We start from the raw sequence: 25,007 nt of genomic DNA, 5'->3' as shown, positions 1-25,007 counted from the left end.
TCCCAAGGTGGGAGAAGCCAAAACTAGAAAGTATAGGTTTAAGGTGAGAGGGGAAAGATTTAAATGGGAGCTAAGGAGCAACTTCATGCAGAAGGTGGTGCATGCATGGAATAAGCTGCCAGAGGAAGTGGTGAAGGTTAGTACAATTACAACATTTAAAAGGTATTGGATTGATATATGAATAGGAAGGGTTTGGAGGGATATGGGCCAAATGCTGGCAAATGGACTAGATATCTGGTTGGCATGGATAAGTTGGACTGAAGGGTCTGTTTCCGTACTGTACATCTCACTTCCATCTTGATTTGTGTCATCCGTTAACTTGGAAAATGACATTTCATCCCAAATCATTGAATAACTAGTGTCAAGCATTGACTCTTCGGATGTCCCACTAATCATAGCTTTCCAACTTGAAAATGATCCATTTATTCCTTTTTCTGTCTTTTGACTATTAACCAGTTCTCAGCCCATGACTGTTTATATTCCCTAAACCCATACGCTCTTATTTTATATACTAACCTCTTGTGTGGGGCCTCACATTTGAGATTGACCACAGTTAATACCTTCCTTTTTCTTATTCCAGTGTTACCTGTCTCTCCAAATTCTCTGAGCATCATATTTTTCCCTTCTCATGGTAAATCTTGGTTCTCAAACCCTGCCAAGTTAGTTTTAAATATTCACCTCCCATTGCCACCAATAGCACTAGCTGTAAGGGTGTTGGTCCCTGATCTGTTAAAATGTAACTTAATGTAACTCATCAGCTTGTACAGGTCTCTTCCTACCCCAAAATCTACAGCAAGAATCTAAAACCTTCCCTCTTGTGTCACCTTTCCAACTATGTCACACTGATGTCACTCTTTAAATGCTGGTGCTTTATGATCTATCCCCGTTTTGCAGTTTTTGATTCTCCAAAATTTTCCTGCTCCTTTATTTCTGACCTTTGATCTCCTGTTAAACTTTTAAAATCTAATATTCTTTCAGTTACTGAGGAGAACAACCTCTGCTCTGTACATCTGAAGCCCTTCATCACTAGAAACATTCTTTGGAATTTTTTCTGCATCCTCTCTAAAATCATTACACCCTTCCTCAAGTGCAAGGCTCAGCTTTGATGCTGTAATCCAATTGGATATCAAATCAGTTTTTTTATACAATTTTTAATTAAATCTTATCAGCATCCTACAGGCATTCTTCAGTGTTTTCTCATCTTGCTCCGATGCCTTCAACAACTTGTGCAGATTTACCGCCCAACCCTTCCTGCCACCCTGAAGCATTTCTTACTTTACTTGCTTCAGTTTTAGAATTACACCCTTAATAATGTCTCTCTCTATCTTTTCTTTTGTATGTTTTAAAATAAAAAGCTCACCTAAATTAAAGTCATGATTCGGAGATGCCGGTGTTGGACTGGGGTGCACAAAGTTAAAAATCACACAACACCAGGTTATAGTCCAACAGGTTTAATTGGAAGCACACTAGCTTTCGGAGCATCGCTACATCTGAATACTTAAATGTGTTACCTCATTGTTTTAGGTAGCATCAATTCCTGGGGAGTAAGAAGAAAATTAATTTGGGCACTGTTTTCTGGCATAATGGAATTTTTATCAGTAATTTTAATGCAACCATAGGGAGTTAAGATCAAGCACAGTATTCAAGCAGAGATAGATGCAGGGAATAAATTGGGGGGTGAGGGGGTGGGGAGATGTGCATGAATGAAAAGAGGTTGGAACCCTATAGAGTGCTTCCAATTAAACCTGTTGGACTATAACCAGGTGTTGTGTGATTTTTAACTAAATTAAAGTGGCAGCCTTGACTCAGTGACAACACATTGCATCAGAAGGAAATGGATTCAAGTCATACTTCAGCAACTTCACATTGTGTATCTCCAGACCAAATTTATATCATTAGGCATCTCATTGCTTCTATGTTAAACTGTTGTCTTTTGTTGAGTCATTCTCCTATTCTTTCTTCACAGGCTTCTTTCCTTTCAGACCAGCCTGAACCTTACCTGCCATTCCTGTCCAGATTCCTTGAAACACAAATGTTTGCTTCATTCATTGACAACAAAATAATGTGCCATGATGACGATGACAAAGACCAAATCTTAAAGGTATTTGATGCCCGAGTTGACAAAATCAGAACTTTGAATGTTAGAACGCCAACGCTCCGTACATCAATGTATCAGAAGTGTACTACCATAGATGCAGCAGGTAAGGAGACCATATGGTACCCAATGTTTGAATTCTATTTCATTTCTTTTCTCAGTGGACCATTTTTTGTTTCGCTTGCATTTGACCACAGGAATAATTGGGTGAAAGATACTTGCTTTTAGCCAAGGTACTCTAAATATAGATTACCAAAACATGTTGAGATCCATTTACCTGGATAGCTAAATTTGACTGATACTGAAATTTTCCTGAGTTTGATCCACTGCAATTTCTAATTTTGCTCAAACATTGTCAAAACCAGAGGAAATGGGTATCTATATTCTTTTGCTCCAAGTGCATTCTGTGAGTTGAATATGGATAGCTCCTCATCTTCCTGATGATAAACTGCATTATGTAAAGATGTGAATCAAGGAAAATATTCATATTTTTAAAAACATTTGTTTTCCCCTCAAATTGTTTTGTTTGATAAGCCAAGAGATGTTGGTCTGGGGAAATGGAACATTAACTGTTTTGCACACTACTGTGCCTCAAGCACACTTGACCACATTATCGTGGAAGTATGCACAGTAAATATCCTCCCACTCTTCCCCAAGAAAAATCTTAGGAGAGTAACAATATATATTTTGCCATTTCCCACATCAGTGGTCATCTAGGCTGACAGTGTTAAACTAGTGGATCTCACCAACTCAGCTGGACAGCAAATATTGCCTTAGCAGTAAGGTTCAGATTGAAAAAAAAACTTTAATTCATATTGAAATGAAAACAGAAAATTCTGAAGAAAGTCAGCAAGTCCAGCAGCATTTGTGGGGATGAAGCAAAGTTAACATTTTGAGCCTGATATGCCTTCTTCGGAACTGAGTGGGTTTAGAGTGAATTGATTTTTTTTCAGTTGTGTGGCTTTTAAAATCAAAATCAAGGTTTAATCCATTGCAAGTAAAGTAGTTCCAGTTGCCTATGGAAAATGCTGTACAAACGTAAACAAACTTGGCAAGCCCAGCAGCAACTGTGGAAAGAAATGAACAGTCTGTTTGTCTGCACAGATGTTAGCAGACCTGCGCAATTTCCCAGCACTTCCTGTTTTTATTTCAGATTTCTGGCGTTCACAGTATTTTGCTTTTGTTTAGTGTACAAATAAGTGTTGTTCTGAAATGAAAATCAGGTCATCTACTCATCTCAATAGCATGCATGGAGTGTGATACTCACAGGTGTCTCATCGGATGCTTTTCCTGTCATCAATGACATGAAGTAATGCTGCATAATAGAAGCAGATCTGTTTGCCATCTATTTTTTCAGCCATTTTATGCATATTCAAAGATCTAAACTTCACATTTTAATTTGGGACAGACTGCAACCTCTTCAACTTGCGAAGGCTCAGATCTCACACATGATCACAGAGGAGCTACTAACTGGACTCTTGTTTGCTGATGACTATAGTATCTAGCACACTGAACAGCATATAGTTGCTTGTTGACTGCTTTGTCTAAACCTCAGAAATCTTGAGCCATGCAGTAAGTTTAGAAAGAGAGAATTTGTAAAATTTAAATTCTTTCTCCAAACTGCAAGATCCCAAGGTCATAATGAATAGTACACCACCTCAACTCAGTTTAGGAGTTTTGCTATTTTTGATTATCTCACCAAAAATTCCACATGAGATGTTAAAATGACACATTGTCTGGCAAAAGCAGGCTTTGAAGAGAGAATGGACTTGTCTAAAAACCAAAGATTAAAATTCCCAGGCAGTGGTTCCCTGAACATATGTACTGCTGTGAGGCATTAACAACCTTCCTGGATCAAATAGAGTAACTGGAAGTATTCCACTTTTCATGCTTCAGATCTATCTGCAACATCAAATAACAGAACAAGATCTCTAATACCAATGTTTTTGCAGGACGTTGATTGATATGAGAGCATTTATTTGAGTTCAACCTTGCTAAGTTGGCCATATTGTTGTGTATGTAGTGTTCCTGCACACTATGGGATGGTATTCTGTAGTCAGTTGAGCATGAGAATCCACACCCTAGGTCGGTCCCTACAATCTAATACAATGACATTCTTAAAGCCAATCTCCAAGCCTGTAATTGGATCCCATTATGCTGGGGAAAAACAACCCTGGACAAGGTATTTGTGATCAACCGCTCTTAAGCATTTGTAGAGAGTAGGTACCCACAACATAAGCCATCAACAGCAAAGCCAGGCTCTTCACCAACAACTCCAACAGCAGCTTCAAACTTAATAAATAGTTGCTTAAGGTAACAAGTATTGTTGAAAAATGTAATGTGCTGTTGAAGCTGTTCATCCTGCACTTATCAGGACACATGCAAGAATAGTAAATCACAAAGGCAGCAACAATTTATATTGCATGCAAGAAAATCTGTGAGTTGGTTGGCAAGTCGATTCTGGTTGAGCTATTTCCATGGAGAATGCAAATTTTGTCCCAGCAGTCTCGTCTAACTTTTTAAAAAAAAGTAACGTTTGGATATTTTCCTTTGTCCTGGAAAGGTCTAATGATCTTAGTACACTTGGGATTGGATAACAATTTCTAGACAATCAGGGAATTACATATAATGATGAATTTTGTAATCAGACTGGTTGAGTATGGTCAATATTCTGTCTATTTCATACAGCCAAAGGTATAAGCTGTATGATACAATCCACCAGTTACATCTGCATAAAATTTATTTATCATGTTATTTATTTGCATAAACAGCAAATGTCATTTTGGCTTGGTGACAGCATCTTGTCAATGGAAAATACCAGGCATGTTGCTACTGCAAAGTAGCAGCTTCAAACAGTTAAATTTACCTGTTGCTCAATGTTTTGATATACCTTACCTTTCCAAAAAAAGCAGCCTTTTGCTTGATGAGTATGCCCATTGCACAGTAAACAATACTCTGTCAGGGTAGCCATTATTCAACATGAAAGCTTTCATTGTGAATCTTGCACAGTGAGCAAATGGCTTAGGACCTATTTATGAAAATACGCATAAGAGCTTACTGCTTGTATGATTTGTTCCCAGGATGGCAGAGCTGTGTCTTATTCAGCCTTTATTGACCATCCCTAATTGCCGTATATAGGTGAGCCTGAGCTGCTTTCATGAACTGCTGATAAAGTATAGTATATGGGTTTATAGGTCCACCCACAGCAGTATTTTGACCCAACAATAGTGAAGGAGTGGTGATGTCAAACTCAAGATGGTTGTGGCTTGGAGGGGAACTTGCAGTTGGTGGTGTTGCCCTGTGTCTGTTGCTCTTTCCTCCTAGTTGGTCGAGATTGGAGATCTGGAAACTGCTGTTGAAGAAGCCTGGATAAGTTGCTGCACTCTTGTAAATGATACACTCTGTTGCCACTATGTATCAGTGATAAACACAGTGAGTGTTAAAAGTAGTGGAGGGATAACATTTAATTAGCCATGCTTTGTCTTGTACGGTTTAAGTCATCTTGAGTGTTGTTGGAATGCAGTCCTCCAGGCAAATGGAGACCATTCTATCTCAATTCTTACTTATGCCTTGTAAGTGAAGGATAAGCTTTGGGGAGTTTGGAGATGAATTATTGGCCATAGCGTGATAGCCTTTGAACTTGTGTAGCCACAGTAATTATATAGCGACTCCAGTTCCTTGTAAATGGTCACCCCAGAATGCCAAAAGCAAGAGGTTCAGTGATGGTAATGTATGTGGATGATGAGGGGAGTTGATAGGATTCTCTCTTGTTTGACATAGTTATTGGCTGGTGCGTGTATGGTGTATGGTGTGAATGCTACTTAACATTTCTGAACCCAAGCCTGGTTGTTGTCCATGTCTTGTTCCTATGGACCGCATGCAAGCATATGTGACTATCCCCATCTCTAACAGTACGATGGGAGAAAGATAATTAATAAAGCAGCTAAAAATGCTGGGTCTGGGACACTCTTCTGAGGAATTTCTTTGGTAATGACACAGGATTGGGAGATTTATCTCCATCAACTACAACCGGTCTCTTTGTACTGGGTTTGACTCCTGTGGAGAATATTCTTCCTGTTTTCCTTTGACTGCAGTTCTCTAAGGAAGGGATTTTTAATGCCATACTTTGTCAAATGTTGCCTTGACATCAAGGGCAGTCTCTCTTCTCAGGAGTATGGTGCACTTGTTCATATTTGGACCAAGGCAGTAATCATCAGGAGCTGAGTGGCCTTAGTGGAATCAAAACTGAGCCACCTGCACCAGAGATGTGTGACAACATATCTGAACAGTTTGATTTTAAAAAGTACATATTACTGAACAAGTGCTGCTGAAATAGTACTGTTGATGATCAATTCCATCACTTGGCTGATGATTGAAAATAGACTGGGTTGGTAATTAATTGGTAATTAATAATCCTGCTTATTGTGGTCACGTCATACCTGGGTAATTTCCCATATTGCAGGGTAGATGCTCGTTGGGAGCTGGAAGAACAGTATGGTTAGGGGCACAGCTAATTATGGAGCTGAGGCTTTCTGTATTATTGTCAGGATGTTGTCATGGCACTTTACAATATCTGATGCTTCAGCTGTTTCTTGATGTTACATGGAGTGAATGGAATTGACTGAAGATTGGCATTTGTGATGCTTAGAGACCTTAGGAGGATGCTGAGATGATATGATTTATTTCTGTCACGTGTACTGAGGTACAGTGAAAAGTGCTGTCTTAAATGCTTTATAGGCAGATCATACTATACATGTGCATTAGGGTAACACAACAGAGCACAGGATACAGTGTTACAGCTGCCAAGAAAGTGCAGAGAAAGATCAACATTAACATTTAAGAGGGCCATTCAAAAGTCCAATAACAGCTGGGAAGAAGCTATTCTTGAATCTGTTCATACGTGTATTCAAACTTTTATATCTTCTGCTTGATGGAAGAGGGTGGAGGAGAATATAACCGTGATGGGAGGAGTCATTGATTATGTTGGTTGCTTTCCTGAAGCAGCAGGAGTATAGATAAAGTCTGTGGATGGGAGGCTGGTTTGTACGATGGACTGGGCTATGTTCAGAACTCTCTGTAGTTTCTTGTGGTCTTGGGAAGGGCAGTTGCCATACCGTGCTGTGATGCATCCAGATAGGATGTCTTCTATGGTGCATCTATAAAAGATTTTTAAGAGTCATTATGGACATGCTGAAGTTCCTTAGGCTCCTGAGGAATTAAAGGCTTGGTTGTACTTTTTTGTGATGTCAATGTGAGTGGACCAGGATAGATTGTTGCTGATCGTCACTCTTAGGAACTTAATGTTGTTGACCATCTCGATCTCAGAACCATTGATGCAGACAGGAGTGTGCCCTCCACTCTGCTTCATTAATTTGATGGCCAGCACCTTCGTTTTGCTGACATTGATGGAGAGATTATTATCTTTACATTAAGCCATGGAGCACTCTCTCTCCTTCCTGTCCTCTATCTTACAACATAGAACTTAGAACATTACAGCGCAGTACGGGGCCTTCAGCCCCCAATGTTGTACCTATCTGTGAAACCATTCTGAAGCCCATCTAACCTACACTATTTCATTCTCATTCATGTATTTATCCAGTGACCATTTAAATGCCCTTAAAGTTGGTGAGTCTATGACTGTTGCAGTCAGTGCATTCCACACCCCCACTACTCTCTGAGTAAAGAACCTACCTCTGACATCTGTCCTATATCTATCAGCTCTCAATTTAAAGCTATGTCCCCTCATGCAAGCCATCACCATATGAGGTAAAAGGCTCTCACTGTTCACCCTATTTAATCTTCTGATCATCTTGAATGTCTCTATTAAGTCACCTCTCAACCTTCTTCTCTCTAACAAAAACAGCCTCATGTCCCTCAGCCTTTCCTCATAAGACCTTCCCTCGAATACCAGGCAACATACTGGTAAATCTACAATGCTTCCACATCTTTCCTATGATGCGGTGACCAGAACTGTACGCAATACTCCAAGTGCGGCCCCATCAGTCTTTTGTACATCTGCAACATGACCTCATGGCTCCGAAACACATTCCCTCTTCCAATAAATGCTAACACACCATATGCCTTCTTAACAAACCTATCAACTTGGGTAGCAACTTTCAGGGATCTAATCATGTGGATAACGAGATCTTCTGCTCATCCACACTACCAAGAATCTTACCATTAGCCAGTACTCCGTATTCCTGTTACTCCTTCCAAAGTGAATCACCTCTCACTTTTTCTGCATTAAACTCAATTTGCCACCTCTCAGTCCAGCTCTGCAGCTTATCTATATCCCTCTGTTACCTGCAACATCCTTCGGCACTATCCACAACTCTACCGACCTTGGTGTCATCCGCAAATTTACTAACCCATCCTTCTATGCCCTCATCCAGGTGATTTATAAAAATGACAAACAGCAATGGCTCCAAAACAGATCCTTGCGGCACACAATTAGTAACTGAACTCCAGGATGAACACTTTCCATCAACCACTACCCTCTGTCTTCTTACAGCTGGCCAATTTCAGATCCAAAATGCGAAATCACCCTCAATCCCATGCCTCCATATTTTCTGCAATGTCCTACCATGGGGAACCTTATCAAACGCTTACTGAAATCCATACACACCACATCACCCACTTTACCCTTATCCACCTGTTTGGTCACCTTTTCAAAGAGCTCAGTAAGGTTTGTGAGTCATGACTTACCCTTCACAAAACCGTTTTGATTATCCCTAATCAAATTATTCCTTTAAATAATTATAAATTCTATCTCTTATAATCCTTGCCAACACTTTACCCACATCTGAAGTAAGGCTCCTGGGTCTATAATTGCCAAACATTGTCTCTATTCCCCTTCTGGCACTATTCCTGTAGACAATTATGACATATAGATCAAAACCAAAGGCTCTGCAATCTCCTCCCTAGCTTCCCAGAGAATCCTAGGATAAATCCCATCCAGCACAAGGGACTTATCTATTTTCATATTTACCAGGATTGCTAACACCTCCTCCTTCTGAACCTCAAACCTGTCTAGTCTCATAGCTTGTATCTCAGTATTCTCATTGGCAACATTGCCTTTTTGTTGTGTGAATACTAACGAAACATATTTAGTGCCTCTCCTATCTCCTCGGACTCAACGCACAACGTCCCACTACTGTCTTTGACTGGCCCGAACCTTTCTCTAGTCGTTCTTTTATTCCTGACATACTTATAGAAAGCTTTAGGGTTTTCCTTAATCCTATCTGTGAAAGACTTATCATGTCCTCTCCTGGGTCTTCTTAGCTCTCTTTAGGTCCTTCCTGGCAAACTTGTAACTCTCAAACACCCTAACTGAGCCTTCATGTTTCATCTTTACAGAAGCCTCCTTCTTCCTCTTGACAAAAGATTCAACTTCCTTCGTAAACCATGGTTCCCTCGCTTGACCACTTCATCCCTGCCTGACAGGTGCATACTTTTCAAAGAAATGCAGGAGCTGTTCATTGAACAAGATCCACATTTCAATTGTGCCCATCTCCTGCAGTTTCCTTCCCCATTCTATGCATCCTAAATCTTGCCTAATCACACCATAATTGCCTTTCCCCCAACTATAATTCTTGTCCTGCGGTATATACCTATTCTTTTCTGTTGCCAAAGTAAACATTACTGAATTGCGGTCACTATCACCAAAGTGCTCACCTACCTCCAAATCTAACACCTGGCCAGGTTCATTACCCAGTAAATCCAATGTGGTTTCGTTTGTTGTTGGCCTATCTGCATACTGTGTCAGGAAACCCTACTGCACACTCTGGACAAAAACTGACCCATTTAAAGTATAGTGTTTCCAGTCAATATTTGGAAAGTTAAAGTCTCCTATAACAACTACCGTGTTTCTTTGCTCCTATCCAGAATCATCTTTGCAACCCTTTCCTGTACAACTCTGGAACATTTTGGAGGCCTGTAGAAAACTCCCAACAGGGTGACCTCTCCCGTTTCTAACCTCAGCCCATACTACCTCAGTACACGAGTCCTCATCAAATGTCCTTTCTGTCACCATAATATTGCCCTTGATTAACAATGCCACACCTCCCCTTCTTTTACCACCTTCCCTGTTCTTACTGAAACGTCTAAACCCCAGAACCTGCAACAACCATTCATGTCCCTGCTCTATCCATGTCTCCTAAATGGCCACAACATCAAAGTCCTAGGTAGCAACCCATGCTGCAAGTTCACCCACCTTATTCCGGATGCCCCTGGTATTGAAACAGACACACTTCAAACCATCTCTTGCCTTCTGGTACACTCTTGCAACCTTGAATCCTTATTCTGACCTCATTACTCTCAACCTCCTGGACACTGGAGCTACAATTCAGGTTCCTATCCCCCTGCTAAATTAGTTTAAACCCTCCCAAAGAGATTAGCAAATTTCACCCCCAGGATTTTGGTACCTCTGTGGTTCAGGTGTAGACCATCCCATTTATAAAGGTTCCACCTACCCCAGAATAAGCCCCACGTATCTGGGTATCTGAATCTCTCCCTCCTGCACCATCCCTGTAGCCACTTGTTCAACTGTTCTCTCTCCCTATTCCTTGCCTCGCTCACACATGGCACAGGTAACAAAGCAGATCTTGTCATCATTTTGAGATCTGACCCACAAGGCTGTTGTAATCAATAAACTTGTCAATGGAGTTGGTGTGGAATTTGGCCACACAGTTATATGTATATAAGGAGTATAGCAGGGGACTGAGGGTGCAACCTTGTGGGGCACTGATGTTGAGAATTATTGTGGGGGAGGTGTTATTGCCTTAATTTACTGACTGTGGTCTGTTGGTCAGGAAGTCAAGAATCCAGTTACAAAGTGGGGAGCAAAGACCTAGATTATGGAGTTTGGCAATGAATTTGTTTGGAATTATTGATATTAAAGGCAGAGCTGTAGTCCATAAGTAGGAGCCTGATGTAGGTATCCTTGTTGTCCAGATTTTCCAGCGATGAGTGTATGGCCTGGGAACTGCGGTGGACCAGTTGCACTGTCGGCAGATTTCAAGGGATCAAGTCAATCTGGGATGCTCCAGCTGATGTGAGCCATGACCAAACTGTCGAAGCACTTCGTAATTGTGAGCATCAGAACAACGGGACGGTCATCATTATGTTGCATTATTTTTCTTTGGCACTGGGATGATGGTGATCTTCTTTAAACAGGTGGGGATTTCAGATTGTAGAAAGGAGAGGTTGAAGCTGTCTGCAAATACTGCTCCAGCTGGTCCACGCAGGATCTGAGTGAATGGCCGGAGACTCCCTCTGAATCAGTCACTTTCAGTGGCTTCACCCTTATGAAGGCTGATCTCATATTTGCAGCAGTGACCGAGGATACAAGTGCATCCAAGGCACATTTCACTGCCCTTCTGTTCACTGCAAGGGTGGAATCCATTTTGCTTATCAGGCAATGATGTACTGTTGCCTGCGATTCTTTTCAACATCACTTTGCAGCCTGTTATGTCTTGTAAATCTTGCCACAAACGATGAGTGTCTATGTGGTTAGCCTGGGTCTCGTGCTGAATTATCAACTTTGTACTCCTGATTATAATGCTTTAGGTTTGACATTTGTTCTGAGATACTGTGCTCCCTCATCGGTGAGGATGTAGTATTTGTAGAGCTGCCATTTCCTATTGTTTAATTGTTCACCACCATTCATGGCTGGATGAAGCAGGACTGCAGAGCTTAAATCTGCTCTGTTGGTTGTGGGTTATGGGTTGTCTGTCACATATTGCTTCTGTTGTGTGAAGGCAAATAATCTTGTGTTGTAGCTTAACAAGGTTGACATTATGGTGGCTTCATATTCAATAGTTTTTGTTGACTTGAGTTCAAAGGATTGTGAAGATACCTAATTTCTTTTCCCTCAAGTCAATGAAAGGACGGTGGAACATTATTTTCAATAAAGCCTTTCTTGGAAACCACATGGTTCCAAATAATTGCTGGCCTTATTTGCTTGAACTGAATTTTTATGACTGGGTTTAATGGCTTTGAGTTAATTCTGTATTTTGAGTTGGGTAAGATTGCCAAAAAGAAAGGAATGCTCAGGTTTTGAAGCATCTTTGTGGGGAACTCATGTTGAAACTGAATTGTCTTCTTGAAGACTGAAGGGGTCTTGCTATAGCGTTTCCTGAATAAGGTACTACTGTCAAGACCCCAGAGATATCTGCTATGTTGGTGACACCTTTTTGAAACTTAATTTGTAGGATGCGGGTGTTGCTGGCTGGGCCACCATTTATTTCCCATCTCTAGTTGTCCTTAAGACAGTGGTGGCAAGCTGCCTTCTTGAAACACTGCAGTCTATTTGCTGTACATTGACTCCCAATGCCATTATGGATGGTGTTCCAGGATTTTGACCCAGCAACACTGAAGGAATGGCAAGATATTTCGAAGTCAGGATGGTGTGTGACTTGGAATATTCCATCACACTCCTGAGTTTTGCTTTCTAGATGGTGATCAGAGTATGGAGAGTCAGAAGGTGAATTACTTGTTGCCAGATTCTTAGCTCTGACATGTTGTTGTAGCTACACTACTTCTGTTGAGAGTCCAGTTCAGTATCTGGTCAAGAGTAACTGCCAGGATTTTGATGGTATTTTTAGGTGTGCCCTCCTGTACTCTTCTTTGAATCAGAGTAGAATCCCTGGCTTGATGGTACTGATAAGAGTGAGAAATCTTAAGACCATAAGACATAGAAGCAGAAATTAGGCCATTCAGAACATCGCATCTGCTCTGCCATTCACACATGGATCAGTTTCTCAACCCCATTTTCCCGCTTTCTTCCTGTGACCCTTGATACTCAAGAACCTATCTAACTCACTCTTAAGTACACTGGAAGACCTGGCCTCCACAGCCTTGTGTGGCAATGAATTCCATAGATTTGCCACTCACAGGTTGAAGAAATTTCTCCTTATCTCCATTTGAAAAGGTCCTCCCTTTATTCTAAAGCTGTGCCTTTGGTTCCTAGTCTCTCCACCCCGGAGGCTCCCTGCTTTAATTCACAATGAAGGGCTTTTGCTCGAAACGTCGATTTTCCTGCTCCTCGGATGCTGCCTGACCTGCTGTGCTTTTCCAGGACAAATCTAATCTAGACTCTGATTTCCAGCATCTGCAGTCCTCACTTTTGCCTCATATGTTAAACTGTTCATTCCTGGACCATTCTCATGAACCTCCTCTGAATATGCCAGTGCATCCTTCCTGAGAGATGGGGCCTAAAACTGTTCACAATACTCCAAATGTGGTCTGACCACAGCCTTACAGAGCCTCAAAAGTGCATCACTGCTTTTATATTCAAGTCCTCTCAAGTCTTTGAATTCAGATTTCTGAATTTTCTCCCCATTTAGAAAATAGTGCATTCCTGTATTCTTCCTCTCAAAATGCATGACCTTACACTTTCCCACATTGTGCTCCATCTGCCAATTCTTTCTCTCCTAATCTGTTCAAATCCTTCTGCAGTCTCTCTGCCTCCTCAATGCACCTGATCCTCTACCTATCTTTGTATCATCTGCAAGTATAGCCAAAATGCTCTCAGTTTCTTCATCTAGATTGTTAATATATCAAGTGAAAGGTTGTGGTCCCAATACTGAACTTTGCAGAACACCACTTATCACTAGCTGCCACCTAGAGAGGAACCCTTTTATCCTCACTCTCTGCTTTCTGCCAGACAGCCAAGCTTCTATCCATGCTGGCATCATGGCTCTAACACCATGGTTCTTTATCTTACTCAAGAGATATCTATGTGGCACTTTGTCAAAGGCCTTCTTGAAGTCCAGGTAGCTTACATCTGTTGGCTCTCGTTGCTCTAACGTGCCCCTTACTTCCTTAATGAATTCTAACAGATTTTTCAGGCATGACATCCCCTTGATGAAACCATGCTGACTTTGCCCTGTTTTACCATACATTTCCAAGTATTCAGAAATCTCATCCTTCATAATCCATTCCAGGATCTTACCCACGACTGAGGCTAGACTAATCGGTCTGTAACTTTCTATCTTTTGCTTTAATCCCTTTTTAAACAGGCATTTTCCAGTCCTCTGGGACCCTCCCTTATTCTAGTGATTTCTGATAAATCATCACTAATGCCTCCACTATCTCTTCAGCTATTTCCCTTAGAACTCTGGGGTGTCGTCCAACAGGTCCAGGTGATTTATCCACCTTCAGCTCATTCCATTCTTCTAGCACCTTCTCCTTGGTGATGACCACCATTGTCAGTTCCATCCCCTCATTCTCTTGAATTTTTGGGATAATACTTGTGTCTTCCATCGTGAAGACTGATGCAAAGTAATTATTCAGTTCCTCAGCCATTTCCTTGTTCCTTTTATGACACGCAGTGAACCTCTCTCCTAATCAAGCCAAGCACCCAGAAAAGCTCTCCTTGCCTCATAATCTTTTAAAATATGAGTGACAGAGAACTCCCAAGTTCCACTATTTAAAGAAAATAACATCAATTTATTTTCTTTATCTTTAAAAGTGAACGTTAAACAACAACTATTCACAACTCTAAGCCCCCCTTTCTCTTAACTGCTTACTATCTGCCTCCAACTCTATAACAATCTGCTGTTCTAATAAGGCACTTCTTAAGATTCCATCAACTTAATTTCAACACCACACAGTCACTGTCTTCTTCCGTGTCTTCACTATTCCGGCTGAGGATCTCCCTGGGTCGTCGTCTTTCTTTTTATTGTGAGTATGTTTCATATGAAAGGGTACATTTGATAGAGAGTGTTTTCTAATTTCTTTGAGAGCAAGATGTTAAATGGGCAATTAGCTCTCCATGAGTATCTCTCTCTATGGCAGTTGCACTCTGACCAATTTTCAAAATGTCCGCATTTCATTGGTTCAATGTTGGCAAAACAATAAATTCAAACTCAATTTGGTTTTAGTATCCTGGGGCATAGTTTAAACTGGTTAAATTTGAATTGTTGTCAAAACAGCAACTAAAACTCAGGTATCCATTTTACTGCCAAATGTTGCATATTTTCAATTTTCCAGTACATAGGTGCTTGTTAGCTCTCAATTCAGAATAGCATTCTGTCTCTCTCTCAAAGATACTGTACATGCCTTCAGCTTCATAACATTCCCCACTACTATCTCTCCCATGTAATTTTCCAGCAGCCCAGTTTCCAGTTTTGCCTCTCTTTTGCCCTTTATATGTTGCAAGAAACTCTAACAGTCTTCCTTTATTTTACTGGCTCACTTACCCTCATAGTTAATCTTATCCCTCTATTTTTTTTCCTGTCCTCTGTTGTGGTCGGCATGGACGGGTTGAACCGAAGGGTCTGCTTCCATGCTGTGACTCTATGGCTCTATGACTCTGGTTTCCCTCTGTCCTTCGCCCCATTATATGCGTTCTCTTTTCTTCTTTTATGCTATCCCTAGTCAGCCACAGTTGCCTCATCCTCCCTGTACCATGCTTCTTTTCCCTTGGCATGAATCTCTGCTATGTCTCCTGAATTAGTCCCAGAAACTCCTGCCATTGCTATTCCACTGTCTTTCCTGCTCAGTTCCTCTCCCAGTCAATTCTACCCAGCTCCTCCCTCATGCCTCTGTAGCTGCCTTTATTCAGCTGTAATACCATTATCTCTGATTCTATCTACTTCCTCTCAAATTGCAGAGTAAATTCAATTATATTATGATCATGCCTCCTAAGGGTTCCTTCACATTAAGCTTCCTTATCAAGTCTGCCTCATTATACAACACTAAATCTAGTATTACCTGCTCCCTAGTGGGCTCCACCTCAAGCTGCTCCAAAAAGCCATCTTCTAGTTATTCTACAAATTCCTTTTCTTGCGAACCACTACCAACCTGGTTTTCCCAGTCCACCTGCATATTGAAATCCCCATGATCACTGTAAATTTGCTTTTCTTACACATCTTTTCTATCTCCTGGTGTATCTTGCACCCCAGCTCTTGACTACTGTTTGGAGGACTGTAAATCCAACTATGGCTTTTTTTTTACCTTTGCGGTTCCTCAATTCTACCCACACAGATTCTACACCATTTGACCTTACTTCACTTCTTACTATTGATTTAATTTCATTTCTTACTAATAACACAACCGCACCCCCTCTGTCCACCTGCCCGTCTTTTCGATAGGCTTTATATCCTTGAATATTCAGCTCCCAATCCTGATCCCCTTGCAGCCACATCTCCATGATGCCCACCATATCATAGCTGCCAATTTCTATCTGTGCCACACGCTCATTTCCCTTATTCCTTATACTGCGTGCATTTTGACATAACACCTTGAGTCCTGTATTAATCGTCCCTCTTCTCATTGTCATTGTTTTTCCAGTATGTTTGAAGTTTGATTGCTAACCCTCTCCAAACACCCTGTTGTATTTGTGTTTGTGCTGGAGATTTTAACAACCTCTCCTGAGTTCTGCACTCTTACCTCTTCCTTTAATTCAGGTTTTCTAATTTCCACCACCCCCACCCTTTCCATTTAGTTTAAAGCCCTGTCTACAGCCCTACTTACCCTTAGTTATGCAATTCGCTTGCACTGTGGTCCCATCACATTTCAGATGAAGACCATCCCATCGCAACAGGTCCCTTTTTCCCCAGTACTGGTGCCAGTGTCCCACGAATTCAAACCCATTTTCCCACACCAATCTTTGAGTCATGCATTTACCTGCTTTATCTTATTGACCCAGTGCTAATTAGCTCGTGGCTCAGGTAGTAATCCAGAGATTATTACCTTTTTGGTTCTGCTTTTGAATTTAGTTCCTAGCTGCTCATACTCCTTTAGCAGAACTTCTGCCCTAGTTTTAGCTATGTTATTGGTACCTACGTGGACCACAACCACTGGATCTTTATCCTCCCTCTCCAAGTTCCTCTGCAGCCCAGATGAAAGATCCTGAACCTGTGACCAGGCAGGCAACACAATCTTTGGGACTCTCGATCCTGGTCACCGAGAACAGTGTTTATGCCTCTAATTATACTATCCCAAATTACAACAACATTTCTCTTCTCTCCCCCACTTGAATGGCTCCCTGCAACATGGTGCTGCTGTCAGTTGGCTCATCCTCCCTGCAGTCCCCATTCCCATCTACACAGGGAGAAAAATTCTTGAACCTGTTTGACAATGACGGGCTGAGGCTCCTGCAACTCTACTGCCTCAGTCACAGTCGCACCCTCCTCTCCCTGACCATTAGCTGAATTTGAGTTAACTAGTCTAAGGGGTGTGACAGTCTCCTGAAACACAATATCCAGGTAACTCTCCCCTCTCCCTGATGTGTCACAATGCTTGCAGCTCGGACTCCAGCTCACCAACTCTGAGCTGGACTTCTTCCAGCGACCAACATTTATTACTGACATGGTTACTGGGAACCACAGTGGGGTCCACCTGCTCCCACATCATGCAAAAACATCTCATCACCTGACTGTCCATCCATTATTTAATTAGTTTTGAATTTGTTTTTTGTTTCAATTTTTAACTGTTTTTGTATATCTGCTTATGCAAGTTGTAACTAATAAATTAACAAGATTCAATTTAATACAAGTTTAAAATTTAGCCAATCAAATCACAGCCCTCCTGTGACATCACCTTACAGTTTCACATCAGCTAAAACCCTCAGAACCCTTCCCAGGCTGCACTCCTATCTATTACGCCACAAGATCACAGATTGAAGTTGAATACAATTTTACAGCTGCAAATGGCCTATGGCGTCTAATAAATGGCCAGTTTTGAGTTATTGGATCTGAGTGAAATCTATACCATTCAGCATGATGGTAATGTCACACAAAGTTATAGAAAGTATCCTCGCTCTGAAGAAGGGGTTTGTTTTTATAAGGACTGTTATGGTCACTTTTACCAATATTATTATGGATACATGTCAAGAGATTGGTAAATAGACAAGTTTTCTATCTTGTTGTTTGCCTCACTTCTTATTGCAGTTCCAGCAGTGACATCTCATAATTCAATCAGTGTTGATGCTATTGAGCCTGTCTTGCTGATGGACATTAAAATACCCGTACTAGAATACATTCTGTGCCCTTTCGTATCAAGGAATACTTATTCATTAACAAAGAACCATAGTTAGTAATTGGCAGGAGGTATGCTTGCCCATATTTGACCTCATACCATGAGACTTCATGGAGTGTGGAGTCAATGTTAATCACTCCTTTGGCAACTCACTGTCAACTGTATACCATTACGTTGCCAGCTGTGGTGGATCTGTCCTGCCAGGTGTGCCAGAGAAGATATACCTATGGATGATGATGGTGGTGATTGGGACATAGTTATGCCCAGAGGATCATACCTTAACAGTATCTGGCTGTTGCTTGACTTCTCCCAATTTTGGCACAAGCCCCCAGACATTAATAAGGATGACTTTGCAGGGTTGGTAGGGATAGATTTAGGAGATCAAAGTTGAAATTTTATTGCTGGAACAGCACAGCAGGTCAGGCAGCATCCAGGGAACAGGAGATTCGACGTTTCGGGCACAGGCCCTTCTTCAGGAATGAGCAGAGAGTGTTCAGCAGGAGAAGATAAAAGGTAGGGAGGAGAGACTTGGAGGAGGGGCGTTGGAAATGTGATAGGTGGAAAGAGGTCAAGGTGAGGGTGATAGGTCGGAGTAGGATGGAAGCGGAGAGGTCAAGAAGAAGACTGCAGGTCAGGAAGGGGGTGATTAATCATTGTTATTTTTAGTGCTGAAGCTGCTGCTGGTAGGTCGCCCTAATTTCACTCCTTTGTATAGATTTGTATTCATTTAACTGAGCAGCTCCTGCAGTTAAATTCAACTTTAATGGCATTTTATCTGCCCAAAGAGATGGCAGTGATCTATGCCTAGTTTTCACTAACATTTTTATTTACTTTCTTCAGAAGTATGTTTTTAATCGAATTATCCCACACAGCTTCTTACATGTTCTCAATAAGCAAGTGATATGTTTACTGTGTTTGAATATGGGGTTGCATGTAAGAATTTTGAATTTCTTTCCATGCATTACATTCCACTCAATCTAACAAGCTTCTTCTCCCAATGTGCTGTTTGAAAAATTCACTAAAGATTTTACTGTAATTGTCTCCTGTAAGTCTATCTTCACTTGTTCATTTGCACATTGAGATTCTACAGCTCCATTTGCTATCAGATTGATTTTATTGGCAAATTTGTAACTATGTAACTGTGATAACAAAACAGCTTTATCAAAATCATCCTGTTGTTAAATGGCAACCCAAATTGATTATTGCTTGCTTTGCATCAGGCATACTCATGTATCAGCCTAAATTGCCAATTTTGCCCAATAAAAGTTCCCAGTTTGTTTCAAATTAGAGGCAGATTAAAGATTAAAAGGGATGGATGTTTGATGATTTGAGCAGACAGAATGGGTTGAAGAGTTTCCATGCTGTTTTAAAAACTTCATGATTTGGCTTGACTCTAAATTATGCTGGAATGGTAAGGTACCTCAAATCTTTGTGCAATGATTACAGTAAATTATTTCATATTCCTACAATGTAGTAGCAACTTGACTGGTATTTTCCATTAACAGAGTGCTGCTATCAAACCAAAATGATGTTCTGCACACCTTGCAATTAAGTAATGTAGTATATGAATTTCAGTACCAGTATAGTATGAAGTACATAGACCATTTGTCCCAAAAGTATTTGACCATATCAAATAATATGTCCTGATTTGACAGTGCAGTGTTGGACTGGAGTGTGCAAAGTTAAAAAACACACAACACCAGGTTATAGTCCAACAGGTTTATTTGGAAGCACTAGCTTTCGGAGCACTGTTCCTTCATCAGGTGGTTGTGGAGTATAAGATCATAAGACACAGAATTTGACGCAAAAGGTTACAATGTGATGTAACTGAAATTATGTATTGGAAAAGACCTAGATTGTTCGTTAAGTCTCTCATTTTTTTTAGAATGACTGTCATCTTTTGCTATAAATTCTGTGTCCTACGATCTTATACTAGTGCTTCCAAATAAATCTGTTGGACTATAACCTGGTGTTGTGATTTTTAATGAAAGTAATATGTCCTTCTTACAAGAGACAGAGTTTTGACTGTACTTGTCCAGCACATGCTTGCAAAACTTGAAACATAATGCCTAATGTTTGTTGTGATTGGATAGCACTTGCTGAAAATGCAAAATGTGCTGTGAATTATAGTACAATCAGGGAGTTGGTTAGCTAAATTGGTTGGATGATTGGTTTGTGATGCAGAGTGATGCCAATAAAATGGGTTCATTTCTCATACCAGCTGAGATTACCATGAAGAAATTTCCTTCTCAAGCTCTCCTATTGACTGAGACATGGTGACTCAGGTTCAACCACTATCAATCATCTCTAGCTAATGAGGGGAGCAGTCCTATGGTACAATAGTGCTATGGTAACTTTATCTTAAATTTGTTTTAAAGGTAAAAGGAAATCAATTTGTCTCCTAATGCTGCTCATGTATTTTGCTGGAAACTATTTATATATTCCTATATTGGCACCTGTCCTCTGCAAGCAAGTGGATCATGCCCAAATATTATTTCCTTATTGAGTTAAACAAAAGCATGGGGCACTCTTGTCCATGTGTATTTTTCACAAATATGTTGCCAACTGATCAACATCCTTTTTCCTCATGCAATATTAATTGTTGCTTTCTTTTTGAAAATGAGCAATCTCTCATCTCTTCTGTTAAGTACAAGACAAAAAGTTTTGACACCATGTCATTTATTTTCAGCAATATCATGTAATGCTGACAATCAGATCTGTAATCTAGATTTGACTTAACATGGTGTCAGATGACACCAACCTAGAATTCATCCATTACAGAGGCAGGAGAATCCATCAGTTCCAATTGATGCTAACAATGCATTGTACTCTGACAGTGGAACACGTTTTGGGAAGTTATGGAGGAAGTTGCAGAGCCCCTTGTAGAAATATTTGTTATCATCTATAACTGTGGGTGAGGTGCTGGATGACTGGAAAGTGGTTAATGTTCTGCCTTTGTTTCAGAAGGGATGTAAGGAGAAGCGTGGGAACTATAGATCTGTGAGAATGACTTCAGTGGTGGGTAGGTTATTGGAGGTGATTCTGAAAGATAGGGTTTATATAGATTTGGAGAAGCAAGGAAAGATTAGGGATAGTTAGCATGGCTTTTGTGTAAGGGAAATAGTGTCTCTCAAGCTTGATTGAAAAAGATTGAGGACTGAGTGGTAGACTTTGTTTACTTCGATTTTATTAAAGCCTTTGACAAGGTTCTGCATTGTAGAATAATTAGTAAAGTTAGATCATATGAGATTTAGGATGAGCTTGTCAATTGGATACAAAATTGGCATAATGGCAGGAGACAGAGTGGTGCTGGAGGGTTGTTTTTTTGGATGGGAGGCCTGTTGCCAGCAGTGTTCTGCAGGGATCAGTGCTGGGTCCATTTTTGTTTGTCATTTACATAAATTATTGAGATGAGAATATTGGAAGGCATGGTTAGAAAGTTTGTGGATGACACCAAAATTTGTATTGATTCGGAGATGCCGGTGTTGGACTGGGGTGTACAAAGTTAAAGATCTCACAACACCAGGTTATAGTCCAACAGGTTTAATTGGAAGCACACGAGCTTTCGGAGCGATGCTCCTTCATCAGGTGATTGTGGAGGGCTCGATCGTAACACAGAATTTATAGCAAAAATTTGTAGTGTGATGTAACTGAAATTATACATTGAAGAATTGATTATCTGTTAAGTCTTTCATCTGTTAGAATACAGTGATAGTTTCACTTCTTTCATGTGTAAATCACAAAACCCTTTTTTTTTTAAAGTTGCATTCTCGGGTTAGCTGTTAACAATGGTGATAGCTAGACAATATGTTGAAGGTGTTAGCCCCCTGTGTTCTCTGTCTATGACCTGATGTTTAGATTGTTATCTCACTTTTTAGATTGGAATCAGAGTTTTACATAAATTCATGCAGTTTTTGAGCTCCGAGTTCTACATGAATGTATGTGTTTTTTGAGCAAAGTGCAATGTAACTCTGAAAGTACCAAAAACATTCACCACACAAAATATGTGTGCATGTGGGTCTTTGTCTGTGTGTGTGTGTGTCTGTCTGAGGTGCGGGTTTGTGTGTGTGTGTGTGTGTGTGTGCGTGTGTTGCAATGGTGATCATCTGTAATGTGACATGAACCCAAGGTCCCGGTTGAGGCCCTCCCTATGGGTACCGAACTTAGCTATCAGCCTCTGCTCGGCCACTTTCCTCTGCTGCCAATCCCGAAGTCCACCTTGGATGATGGTCACCCGAAGGTCAGAGGCTGAATGTCCTGGACCACTGAAGTGTTCCCCAACTGGGAGGGAACCCTCCTGTCTGTTGATCGTTGTGCGGTGCCCATTCATCCGTTGTCGTAGCCTTTGCTCGGTTTCCCCAATGTACCATGCCTCCGGGCATCCCTGCCTGCAACGTATAAGATAGACAATGTTGGCTGAGTCACATGAGTACCTGCCATGTACACGATGGGAGGTGTTCCCATGCGTAATAATGGTATCTATGTCCACAATCTGACACGTTTTGCAGCGTCCACCGTGACAGGGTTGTATGGAGTTGTCCTGAGAGCCGGGCAGTTTGCTACGAACAATGATCTGTTTGAGGTTTGGCGGTTGTTTAAAGGCAAGTAGTAGAGGTGTGGGGAAGGTCTTGGTGAGGTGCTCATCCTCATTGATAATGTGTTGCAGGTCACGAAGAACATGGCGTAAGTTTTCAGTCCCTGGGAAGTACTGAACAACGAAGGGTACCCTGTCAGTTCCCCCACCTTGTCTCAGTCAAATCCCTCGAACTCAGCACCGCCTTCCTAACCTGCAATCTTCTTCCTGACCTCTCCGCCCCCACCCCACTCCGGCCTATCACCCTCACCTTGACCTCCCTCCACCTATCGCATTTCCAACACCCCTCCCCCAAGTCCCTCCTCCCTACCTTTTATCTTAGCCTGCTGGACACACTTTCCTCATTCCTGAAGAAGGCCTTATGCCCGAAACGTAGATTCTCCTGTTCCTTGGATGCTGCCTGACCTGCTGCGCTTTTCCAGCAACACATTTTCAGCTATTTATCCTATCCATGCTATTCATGATTTTATAAACTTCGACAAGGTCGCCTCTCAGCCTCTGCTGCTCCAGGGAAAATAGCCCCAGCCTATTCAGCATCTTGCAATAGCTCAAACCCTCTAACCCTGGCAATATTCTTGTAAATCTTTTCTGAATGCTTTCAAGTTTAACAACATCTTTCCTACACCAGAACTAAATGCAGTGACCTATAAAGCTGCAACATGACTAGGGTTGAATGGTGACCAGATAGAGGTTTTTAAAGTTGTAAGGAGTATAGGTAAGGTAAATGGCAGGTGTCTTTTCCCTAGGATGGGGCAGGACCATGTTTTTAAGGTGAGAGGAGAAAGATTTTAAGAAGATAGGGCATTGCGTATAAACGTTGGGAAGTTGTATTGCATTTACACAAGATGTTAGTGAGGCTGCACGTGAAGTATTGTTTTCAGTTTTGGTCATCTTGTTGTAGGAAGGATGTTATTAAACTGGAAAGAGTGCAAAAGAAATTTGTTGTCTGGACTCTCTTGTCTGAAGTATAGGGAGAGGCTGGACAGGCTAGAACGTTTTTCTTCAGAGCAGAGGAGTCTTCTTCCCAGGGTTGGAGAATCAAGGACAAGAGGGCATCAGTTAAGGTTAGAAGGGAAAGAATAAAAGGGGACCTATGGGGCAATGTTTTTACACAGAGGGTGATACACATGGAATGAGCTGCTAGCAGAAATGGTTGAGGCGGGTACATTACCAATATTTAAAAGGCATTTGGATAAATATACGGATAGGCAAGGATTAGATCGATATAGGAGGAGAAAGTGAGGTCTGCAGACGCTGGAGATCAAAGCTGAAACTTTATTGCTGGAACAGCACAGCAGGTCAGGCAGCATCTAGGGAACAGAAGATTCGACGTTTCGGGCACATGCCCTTCTTCAGGAATCGATATAGGCCAAGTGCAGGGAAATGGGGTTAGTGTGGACAGTTTGGTTGACATATGAGGGACAACATCTTTACACAGAGTGGGTTGTGTGCGGATATCCAGGAACAGGACAAATGCACTTCCCTTTAATCAGAGATATGTATTAAGAGACAAAATTGAGACATTTAACCATATTTTCAATGGAAAAATAATTGTCAAAGTCTAGAAGCGTTCCAGAATTTAAGTTGTAGTACACATTTTCAATTTTTTTTTGGTAAATATTTTTATTGAGGAAAAAAGATTTTAAATTTTCTACAAAATTACAAAGTCACTACAAAATAGTATAACAACCTTTATAATATAATGACAATAACAGAAAACAAACTACTACTCTACTCCACAAACTACTGAGGAGAGAGAGGAAAAAAAAGTACAAAATGTATAATTCAATAAATAACTAAGAAAAAAAATTAAACCAAGGCAAATTAAGTTCTATTCAGCTAAGTTACTGCACTCAGTACAACCCTACCAAAGCTCCCCATTAGTAAGCAAACTCGTATTTGTTCAGGACTCCCCCAACCCAGGGGCTCCTGGACCGCCAGACATAGCCCTCATGACTACACAAAGACCCTGAACAATTTAGCTGACAAGTCTGCATCTATATAATTCAGGAAGGGCCTCCATGTTCTATAAAACCATTCCATTTTCTGGTGCACCATACTCGCAAGGAAGTCAAGGGGGATGTGCTCCATAACTAATCAACGCTTGCCCAAAAGTCTTGGGGGATTCTCTGCCACCCAGCTCATTAGAATATTCTTCCTTGCTCAGAATGAAAGACTATTAAACAGTTTCTTCCCATGTATGTCCAAAGAGGGGAGATTTGGCAAACCCAAGAGGAGGGACACTGGACCCAACTTAACCTTAGTTCCCAAGACCTCTTCCAAAACAGTCACTATGACACCCCAATACCTACGAAGCTTGTGGCATGATCACAT

The 25,007-nt window shown here is 41.1% G+C and overlaps 1 protein-coding gene across 3 annotated transcripts in view; it reads left to right on the top strand.

The window, feature by feature from the left end:
- Nucleotides 1-25,007, top strand: part of dennd5a (DENN/MADD domain containing 5A) — a 266,025-nt gene that overhangs the window by 147,656 nt on the left and 93,362 nt on the right. For all 3 annotated transcript variants that reach the window (XM_087996558.1, XM_043705881.2, XM_043705880.2), the window contains one exon: nt 1,967-2,201. In XM_087996558.1, the coding sequence (XP_087852684.1) occupies nt 1,967-2,201 (235 nt within the window). The remainder of the gene's footprint in view (nt 1-1,966; nt 2,202-25,007) is intronic.

Source organism: Chiloscyllium plagiosum, unplaced genomic scaffold, assembly GCF_037043375.1.
Source record: "Chiloscyllium plagiosum isolate Xiang-an unplaced genomic scaffold, Cpla_swu_hap1 HiC_scaffold_18, whole genome shotgun sequence".
In the NCBI taxonomy this organism is placed as follows: Eukaryota; Metazoa; Chordata; class Chondrichthyes; order Orectolobiformes; family Hemiscylliidae; genus Chiloscyllium; species Chiloscyllium plagiosum.
This window is presented reverse-complemented; position numbering and strand designations above follow the sequence as displayed.